This window comes from Armigeres subalbatus, chromosome 2 (assembly GCF_024139115.2).
Source record: "Armigeres subalbatus isolate Guangzhou_Male chromosome 2, GZ_Asu_2, whole genome shotgun sequence".
NCBI classification, from domain to species: Eukaryota; Metazoa; Arthropoda; class Insecta; order Diptera; family Culicidae; genus Armigeres; species Armigeres subalbatus.
The window spans coordinates 35,977,906-35,988,744 of record NC_085140.1 but is presented as its reverse complement, the minus strand read 5'-3'; the positions used below and the strand labels follow the sequence as shown (position 1 = coordinate 35,988,744).

General features: G+C 37.5%; 1 protein-coding gene across 1 annotated transcript; it reads left to right on the top strand.

Annotated features, from left to right (window-relative positions):
- The first annotated feature begins 2,481 nt into the window (after positions 1 to 2,481).
- LOC134214235 (U5 small nuclear ribonucleoprotein 200 kDa helicase-like) lies at positions 2,482 to 3,290 on the top strand. The gene is made up of 3 exons (XM_062693641.1): positions 2,482 to 2,671; positions 2,842 to 2,973; positions 3,034 to 3,290. The coding sequence occupies exons 1-3, from the start codon at positions 2,602 to 2,604 to the stop codon at positions 3,195 to 3,197; spliced, it is 366 nt and encodes a 121-aa protein (XP_062549625.1). The 5' UTR covers positions 2,482 to 2,601; the 3' UTR covers positions 3,198 to 3,290.
- The last annotated feature ends 7,549 nt before the right edge of the window (positions 3,291 to 10,839 follow it).

Genomic DNA, 10,839 nt, shown 5'->3' with positions numbered 1-10,839 from the left:
AGTATAAATTGCTGAAATGTCAACATACACTCAAACCAAACTGCTGATATATTCTATGTGCGCAAAGCGCATAGGTTATAAAATAATGGAAGAATTTTAATTCTATGTGCGGCAAATAAAACATATACATTGTATTTATAAAGTTTATTATGTATAAAATACATTAGACGTGTATAAACATGAAAAGCATGCGCACCCCCATATTTTTTGATTGAAGCAATTTTAAGGGCGCGAGCGATACAGTCTTGAAGAAAAACAATTCTCAGCCGCAGTAACAAACAAATTTAGGATTATGGAATACTAGTGAAACTACTCCAGGTAATTAATTATATTACTACATGTTGAGTTATTACATTCCTTATTCGGGTTTTCGTAATTGTGTTACATGCAGAATTACCCGAATTACCGGCATCGAAGAACATTTTCATCTTCATGCTTATGCGAAAATTACGCAGATCCATCAGCTTCGAATCACTTTTTTGACCTTGATAGTCTGATAGAAAGTAGTCGTAAGTTTTTAAATTTCATATTTTTGTAAACAAAAAACATTGAAACACTAATATATTGTAGAATGGCATAACTCAAATAATTGGGAGACAAGGAAGCGGAACTGGGTCGAGAAGGACCAATCATTTTAGCCACCGTAGCCAGCAACAGGATAGGATTTCGTTTGAACCACTGAGACGACCGTCGTACATCAAACGGCTCTTCCATGCCATGCAGCGAACGGAGCAACCCCTGAAGCCAATTTCTGTTTTTAATTTGTGCTACTACCATGAAAAAATCAAAACTGTTTCACTGAAAAACTACGAATAAATTAACCAAATGTCTTTTCAGCAGTATTGAGTTAATCATTTACTTTCCATACTAACATTGCCATTATAAATAGCATTGAAATTCTGAGCATAATTTATTTGTTCCTGATCCGAGACACGATCATTACACTATTATTTTCATTAATCTCATTGGTATAATCCATTCGAGCTCCTTAATGTGAATCAAAAGGCTGCACATAAAATTCATCTTGGCTATATCGGCAATAATTCAATAACGTTGCACATAGTTTTCATGTATGAAAGTAACTGGTCGTATTCTAAGTGCAGGGCAAATATATGCAATGTGCGTTTTTATTTGAGTGTAGGTTAAATTTTATTCTAACAAAAATTTTCTTTATTTCTGAGTGTATACAAGTATACACTGAAAACAGCATTGTGGTAAAAAATACCATATTGATAGTTTAATTTAAATGCACAACACCAATTGATTTGTGCAGACTACATACCGCATTTATTTCAAACGAAGTGTGTAGTTTTTTTTACAATGGATGCATAATACACAAACGAATGTCAAAATTACTATGGAAAATGGTTATCTAAACCGAATTATATAGTTAAAAAATTAACCATTTGTTACATTCAAAATAACAACAATTGTGTAGTAAATTCAACTGCATCATGTAGCATTTTTCTTGATAGAAATTTTTGGGGTACAGTATTCGGCAATAAATAATGCTAAAGCATAATTATTTAATGTTCAAAATATTTTATTTACTTTTTAAAGTGTTTCAGTAATACATTGCAAAAACCAGGATGTATCTTGTATTGCCATTCGCTATGCAATAGTCAAGCCCGGAGTGACCGACGACCGTGCTTAGCGCTGGTGGTATAAAAGTGTGTCACAATCTTCCCCTTTTCCTTCGTTGTTGCGTCCCCTAGAAATCATACTGACTGAAGAGGGTGAGAGGCTAATTTGTCGGATGCCATGATGGACGAATGGCCGATCACCTATGGGGCTTTTTCCTGACGACAGAAAAAAATATCTTAGTGTGAATTAAATAAACACCAACAACAACTACTCTTACCGTAAAACAGAATGAATTGACGATTCCGGTTGGGATTATAATCGAACATTTTCAGGAGCTTCGGCTTCAGCCTAAAGAAAGAAATAGTGTTCAGCGATAAATGTTATTCAATAAATTATCATACATACCATTAATTAGCTCTGTATCCTCAACTAGACCCTTGGAGTGTAATTTGTACAACTCGATTGTCATTTTGTGCTTTTTTTTGTATAATTATATTAAAAAAATTACTCCAAAACTTTAATTTCCAATAATTCTAGAGAAAACAAAATGACGCGTTTTGATGAAAAATAAAGAATCGATCTACGGGAGCTGATGTTGTTATTTTTACTATAAATGTGGTAAAATATACCCCGGCAACTATTTATTTTGACAGTACGCAGATATTGTTATTTTTACTACACGACCATGGTAAAAATTACTTCACACTTAGTTTCAGTGTATATATATATATATCGTATTTCTGGCAACACAAACAACAATAAATAATGAAACTGGCAACTCGTCAGGATCTGTCAAAATTGAAAATGCCTCGGAAAAAACAAGATGATTATTCCTTGAAGTTTGCGCCAAAGGCCGAGTAAGTTTTTATTTGCGGTGTTTTTAATTAAATTTTAATGGACATTTATGTTTTTTCAGATGACAGCATGAAAGGTGCCACTCTCTGCTAACTACATAGATCAGCAGTATGTTTCGCTACAGTAAGAGAGGAAGCCACTATAGGAAGTTCCCCGTGAAGGATGAACAAGAACGGAAGTGTGATCGAAAGCCGATCAGACGAAAAACGCCAAACGGCGAAGGATGACCTATAGGTAGCCTCACACCTCGGGAATTTGGTCCGCGGATTTTTTCCTCATGTATTTTTGCATATGCGATGTTTTCGGAATTTGGGCACGGAAAATAAAAATCCCGGCCCCCTTTAAAATACACGGGGACCAAATTCCGGCGGAAAATTTTCCCGAGGTGTAAGGCAGCCTTATTTCCATATGGTTTCGCTATGCAGCACGACAATATAACCCGTGTGACCCAGGTCGAAGATCTATCTGCCAATCCAGATGCTTCTATCAACTGCCAATCTTGGGGTGCTAATCTGTCAGCTCAAACTACTAAAGGTAATGCAATTCTTATTATTAACAACAATGAACTTCAATACTATTCATCGTTCCCAGCAGAACCAACATCGCTGAAAACTGCGCCGCAATGGATGACTTCTGGTGAGCTCGATTCGGTAGCATCAAGTGTATCGGATCAGCATCCGGGAAAGATTGGCCTCAAAAAGATGCGCAACAACATCAACACAACGGGTCTACGAAAACGATGTTCGATGGCGGCTTGATCCGACGCATTAAAGACGATAAAATTAAATAAATAAAATAAGGTTATAGAACGAAAGCAATAAAAAAAATATGAATTTTTAGAATTTTGTTTTGACAATTTTGAATTGAAAACGCACATGTAAAATTGAGACCAAAAACAACTTGTTGTTTTGAAAGTATCACTAGTTGATTCTAATGTAAAATGAACATGTCGATTTGAGAGGAAAATGTTATTTTAAAAGTTTTACTCTTGTCAAAGTTCTTGCTGAGGTGACATTTTCTCACTTGTAGTTTTAACAGTCCTATACTTTCTACTGAAAATCATTAACTCATTTTCTTAATTTTACCAACGTTTCTTTTACTTTTACCAACGATTTTTTTTTTGTGTGTATGGGTCTCCGGGACTCCTATAAAAAGTTCGTTTTTGGAGCGAACATATAGCCTTTACGTATACTTTGTATACGAGAAAGGCAAAAAAGGTAGTTTGGCCATAACTTCCGATCCCATAGTCCGACCTGGTCAATTTTCAATAGGAAACAATGGGAATTCTGCGTCGAATGCAATTTGTTGCGAGCAAATCGGTTGAAGATAAGTGCCCGAAAAATGAGTGACAATTTTTACGCGATTTTTACGTATAAATTTGTATTTTGGCCATAATTTCCGATCCCATAGTCCGACCTGGCCAATTTTCAATAGGAAACAATGGGAAAGGATTCTGCGTCGAATGCAATTTGTTGCGAGCAAATTGGTTGAGGATAAGTGCCCTAAAAATGAGTGACATTTTTTACGCGATTTTTACGTATAAATTTGTATTTTGGCCATAATTTCCGATCCCATAGTCCGACCTGGCCAATTTTCAATAGGAAACAATGGGAAAGGATTCTGCGTCGAATGCAATTTGTTGCGAGCAAATTGGTTGAAGATAAGTGCCCTAAAAATGAGTGACATTTTTTATGCGATTTTTACGTATAAATTTGTATTTTGGCCATAATTTCCGATCCCATAGTCCGACCTGGCCAATTTTCAATAGGAAACAATGGGAAAGGATTCTGCGTCGAATGCAATTTGTTGCGAGCAAATTGGTTGAGGATAAGTGCCCTAAAAATGAGTGACATTTTTTACGCGATTTTTACGTATAAATTTGTATTTTGGCCATAATTTCCGATCCCATAGTCCGATATGGCCAATTTTCAATAGGAAACAATGGGAAAGGATTCTGCGTCGAATGCAATTTGTTGCGAGCAAATCGGTTGAGGATAAGTGCCCGAAAAATGAGTGACATTTTTTACGCGATTTTTACGTATAAATTTGTATTTTGGCCATAATTTCCGATCCCATAGTCCGACCTGGCCAATTTTCAATAGGAAACAATGGGAAAGGATTCTGCGTTTAATACAAATTGTTGCAAGCAAATCGGGTTAGGATAAGTGCCTGAAAAATGAGTCACATTTTTTTGTGTATTTGTGCGCACACACACACACACACATACACACACACACACACAGACATCACCTCAATTCGTCGAACTGAGTCGATTGGTATATAACACTATGGGTCTCCGGGCCTTCTATAAAAAGTTTGTTTTTGGAGCGATCATATAGCCTTTACCGTATACTTAGTATACGAGAAAGGCAAAACATTGACGCTTGTCAAAACGCCCCAATTAGCGAACGGCATTCACTAGTTGGGGTGAGGTCGTGCCCCAATTAGCGAACGATCACTGTATAACAATGCAAGTCCAACGTTCATTATGTGTTTATTTCAATATGTGGAAGTAATTGCGAACTACTCTGCTTTTAATAAAAGATAAGGGATACGGTACATCGATCTTTTTCACATATCATTCTACGCTTCACAAATTATATCACATATTGTTATCAATTTAATCATGGTTTGTAAATGAACCGAAAAAAATGTACTATGGAAAATTCCCTGGAAAATTCCCATTTCTATTATTATCAATTTCCCACCTTATCGGCCGCGACGATTTGAAATCGTCGCAAAACAAATTGACGCCAAAATCGTCGCCAGCAGAAATGGCCATAAGATCTGTCAAATCAACTGTGAACAAAATTTTATATACTCAATAATCACATTATTTCCCAAAATTGAGCCCTGTTTTTAATGTAGATTGACATTATTTTCTAATAAAACTAACATAATTTTAGAATAAAGATGTTGTCGACGATTTTGATAGTGCCTAAAAAATGGTCGGCGCGTTTTGTTACCAAGGAAACAGACAATATAGTAATTATACTTAACCGCCTATCACCCATATAGTCAATTCTCGAGTCAATTGGCCAAAAACAACATACCATATTGAGGAGACCATTTATGATGAGATTAGCTTATCATAAGTAAGAACAACAAACGACATAGTTGGTTTAATGTTATGTATTGTCATGGACGTTCTGAGAAATAATCCAATTATGGTTCATGATTATGAGGGCGGGTCTGCACTTATTCTTACAAAATGGGTGAATTTTTCAGCAGAGAGAAAAAGATAGCAGAGGAAAAGCTGGGTGCTGCGGATAGAGCCGCTTTTCTGCTCTCAAGCGAGTAGCGGGATATTTTGAAATCAATCCCATAAGCAAAATTATTTTGCAGTTACTTGACTGTCAAACATTTTCCGCTCTTCGAATTGCTCTTTCCATGCTGCATGAAGGCGCACCAATGCGCGAGACTCTACATGACTTTACGATGGTTTACATACATTCCTGCTCCAATCAGCTGCGGAATCTCGTAACGAGTGCATTTTAGTTGCATTCTTTCTAATTTTCAACTCGAAATATAATGTGAATATATTTGTTAAAAAGAATGCAAAACTCAAACTAAGTTTATTTTTATTTTTTCCCCAAATAATAACAATACTTCTCAATATTGTCGGCGTAGCACCAACTTAGAATTCGGAAGTCGGGACTTCCGAACCGAACTTTCTTCCGAAGTTTTATCTGGCAAACTAATTGATGCGTTGTAAAGCGCATCTTTAGGCGAATCAAGCGCACTATATCCGAAGTTGGGAAAGTTGCCAGTATCTGGAGAAAAATCCAACTTCGGTATAAAAAGCGGTATAAATTTATTCCGGATACACAATATAAGATCTAAAACGAACATAACCACAATCTTCAATGTTTGGCTCCGGCACAATAGAAAATTTTGGCTTCACTTTGACAACCAAATCGATTCTATCCGCACCACCCAGAGGAAAAGTACTCATTATTGAGTAAACGATTTTTACCGGGTGCACGGAGAAAGAAGTTTACTTATTAATGGGTGCTTTTTCTTGGCCATCTCTTCCCCTCTGCTGAAAAATTTACATATTTTCAGAGAATAAGTGGATCTACTCATTTAAATGAGTAAATCCACTTATTATCCTAAAATGTATAAATTTTCCAGTAGAGAGAAAGAGATAGCAGAGAAAAAGTACCCATTATTGAGTAAATGATTTTTATCGGGTAGGGTATTGCCCGTTGCATCAATCTTTAGACTCTGGCGCAATTTCGTTTTGCTTTGAATTTTCAGCGTGCACACTAATACATTCAAACTATCTTTGTAATTGTTTTTTTTGTTGTTGTTATTTATCAACATACGTGTTTTGGTTTACTCAAACAAACAGCAAATAGTGTTAATTCACTTGTTTGTGTGACACGGGGAAAATATTCACGCTAATAATTTTCGCGCAGGGGTCTAATAAGGCGCAATCTGCGCAATATATGAAAAAAAAATATAAATACTGCGGGCCTTATAAGAGTAAAATCAGCAGTGATTCAAATCGTTCGGGGCTGTCAGTTTGAATATGAATCTGAAACATTCATTTTCCCAGCAGTTGTTCTAGATTATTTTTTTAAACCAGCAAATGTCAAAAAAATAAAACTGGTATAACGCTCCGTTCTATTTTCTGCAGATTTGAATCACGAGATTCAAATATTTTTCAATTGTTTTGGTGTATGAATTCGTCATTTTATCTACGGATCAATCCACTTTGCAATTACAGCGCCTTTCATGGCAGCAACATAATGATTTCATTTAATTGAAAATTTGAAAAACATGAATAGAACACTGCTGGGGTAACCAGTGAGTTTGTTCTATTTGGCTCCAGATTCAAACTTGAATAGTGGTCGAAATTTTGGAACGAAACTGAATCACTCCTGATTTCACTCTAAGGGCGATCCAAATATGACGTTCACTACTTTTTGATTTCTATAAACTCCTGCTTCCTTCAAACTGTCACAAAATCATAGACCCCTCCTCCCCTAAAGCCTGAGACGTCATTTTTAAACGACCGCAAAAGCTTAAATCAGGAAAAAAATATTTATATTGCGATTTGCAAATTAAATTAGCATTGCAGACAACCTGCAAGCAACTTGCATAGGAACGAACCGTCAAAATTCATGCTGATTCGTCTATTTTAGGCGTGTTATTCATTGGATTCACGTTAGTTTTGATGAGAGTCAGTAAAAGACGTCTGCTTCGATTGAACGTTAGACAAAGAATGATTTTATTATACTCCATTAATAACTACTAATTAATATCATGGCATGCTACTTCCGTTGCTACTTCATCACTCCTCCTCAACGTGAAGTCCGAGCTTACTCCGAAAATACTCAAATTTTACACGACCAAGTGGTTTGGTAAGGATGTCAGCAACCATTTTGTTCGTTGGAATATATACAACATCGATAGTTCCATTTTGGTATAGATCCTTGATGAAGTGATATTTAGTATCCACATGTTTAGACCGTTGCCTAATAGAATCTTGTGTGAACTGTTTGATGCAACTTTGATTGTCTTCTCCTATTACCACCGGATATTTCACTTCTTGATAAATTGATTTAAAAAGTTTCAAAATCCAGAGTAGCTCCTGTCCACTTTCCGCAAGAGATATGTATTCCGCTTCTGTACTTGAAAGTGCTACACATGACTGCTTTCTCGCTGCCCAAGTAATTGGTGCTCCACCAAACAGGAAAATAAAGCCGGTATTAGACTTTCTGTCGTTCGCATTGCCTGCCCAATCTGCATCGGCGAAACCAGTCAGTTTGTCATTGGTACTTTCAAGTCGTAGCTTCAGCTTGCATGTCGTATTTAAATAGCGCAACGTACGCTTAGCTTCATTCCAATCCGCAATAGTTGGACTACTTGCTTTTCTTCCAAGAATCGATGCAGAAATAGCTATATCTGGTCGAGTATTGACTGCGATGTACAGCAGACCACCAATCAAACTTTGGTATTTGTCTTTGGATGGTAATTGTTCGCTCTCCTCCTTCTGCTGAATAAAGCCAGGTTCCATCGGCACTTTCGAAGGTTTTGCATCATTTAAGCCGAAACGATTCGCTATTTTCTTTATATAGTTCTCCTGGCTCAACGAAAAACCTCTTGCAGTGCGCTCGATTTGTATCCCAAGAAAAAGTTTCACATCTCCAAGCACCGTCAGAGCGAATTGTTGTTCGAGGTATGATAGTAGCTCGTCGTATTCTTCTTGACTAGGGGTAATTAACAGCATATCGTCCACATACAATAGAATGTAACTGGTTTTTCACCCTCCTGGCGCACATACAAACATGGGTCAGCAATTGATGGTTTGAATCCTATTCGACGAAAAATAGAATCAATCTTCCTATTCCACATTCTCGCAGATTGCTTGAGACCGTATATGCTTTTCTTGAGGCAGCAAACTTGTCCAGTGTTAGTTTCAAAACCTGGAGGCTCCTGCATGAAAATCGTCTCATCTAATTCACCATAGAGATACGCTGTCTTGACATCTACGTGCTTCACCAATAAGTTCTGTCTTCCAGCAACTGTTAATAGTAGCCTGAGAGTAACTTGCTTTGCAACAGGTGCAAACACTTCATCATAATCACAGCCGTATTTCTGAGTATATCCTTGTGTCACTAAGCGCGCCTTATAACGTACAACTTCACCTAGATCATTTTCCTTTGTTTTGAAAATCCATTTGCACCCTACGACTCGTTTTCCAGCTGGCAAGTTCATCATACTCCAAGTCTTGTTACTTCTTAGAGAATTCATTTCATCCTCCATTGCAGCTCTCCACTCCCTCCAATGTGGACTGTTCTTAGCTTCCGCGATGGTACGTGGATCTTTTAAATGTGCTGCTAATGCCGCGTCACGGTATCGAGATGGCAGAATACCTTTGTTGCTTCTCAACGAACGCCTCAAACTGCTTTCCGGATTTTCTATTACATCCTCCTGCTCCTCCTGAATATCTCTCTGGCCAGCAGTATCTTCTTCATCTGTTGTATCCTCCATTGTTATTGTATTGTTCCCACTGGAAAGATCGAAATACTCTTCTTCTAGATCTGATATAACGCTCTGAGATTCTTCTTCAGTATTATCCACATAATTATAATCATTTTGCTCAGGATTTGGTGATTCTTGAAACTGGTATTCGACAATGACCTCATCTTCATCTATACATATCGTTTCATCCGGAACAAATCTTACATCACGACTTACTATCAATTTATGAGACTTTGCATCAATTAAACGGTATCCCTTGTGACAGTCCGAGTATCCAACAAAAATCATCTTTACTGCTTTGGGCTGCAACTTCGTCCTTTTTTCTTTGTGAACAAGAACAAAAGCTGGAGTTCCTAATATTTCCAAATGCGCCAAATCGGGTTTCCTGTTGTTCCAGAGTTCATATGGTGTTTGACTTATAACAGCTGTAGGAAGCAGATTTTGCAAATAGTTGGCCGTATTCACTGCTTCCGCTCAGAACGTATATGATAGCTTAGCATCCAGGATCATACATCTTGCCATTTCAACCAACGATCGATTTTTCCGTTCCGCGACTCCGTTCTGTTGAGGAGTGTATGCAGTCGTAAACTGTTGTTGTATGCCTTCAGATTTGCAAAACGATTCCATTTCAAAGCTCTTGAATTCTCCCCCTTGATCGGATCGCAGAATTTTCGGTTTCCTTCCTAAACGATTCTCCACAGCGCGGACGAATTGCTTGAAATAATCAATAACCTCTGATTTCTGCTTCAAAAAATATACCGTCGTGTATCTACTGAAATCATCTATCAGCGTTAAGAAATACCGGCATCCTCCAGGAGTTTGAGTATTCATTGGGCCACATACATCGCTGTGTATTAAGTCCTTGTGTATTAGCCTTCGATTTACGCTTTGCTTTCACTGGAAACGGCAATCTCGTCATCTTTCCTTCAATACAACATTCGCACGTACTTCTGCTTGAATTACAATCACGGATTCTGATACCAGATGCAAGTTCGTACTTTTCCAGTTTCAGTATGGCCTTGTTGTCTCGATGTCCTAACTTCCTATGCCAACTATGCAGGCAGTCAGACTGATGACAAACCTTCATGGCCTTCGCCGCAGTGTGAATGTTATTCACGTAATATAAACCGCCTCTCGTGGTAGCTGTTGCCGCAATCAAACCCCCATTCTCGATGACACATCCGTCGGTTTCAAAGATAACCTTGCCCCCTTTGCTTGTGAGCTTCAGAACTGACATCAAGTTGACTTCTAGGTCCGGCATAAACAAAGTTTCGCTTAACTTGAGTGAGTTTGTGTTTCCTTTTTCATCCATCGATTCCATCAAGCATGTCCCAATACCTTTCGATTTGATTTGCTTTCCATCAGCTAAAGTCACTTCTACGACAACACTTGAATCAATATCTAGAA

Excerpts from the sequence above, each read along its gene's own strand:
- LOC134214235 (XM_062693641.1), top strand. The coding sequence starts at position 2,602 with ATGAACAAGAACGGAAGTGTGATCGAAAGCCGATCAGACGAAAAACGC. Across the intron at positions 2,672-2,841 it reads AACGGCGAAGGATGACCTAT|TTCCATATGGTTTCGCTATG; the intron begins AGGTAGCCTCAC and ends AGGCAGCCTTAT. Across the intron at positions 2,974-3,033 it reads GTCAGCTCAAACTACTAAAG|AACCAACATCGCTGAAAACT; the intron begins GTAATGCAATTC and ends CGTTCCCAGCAG.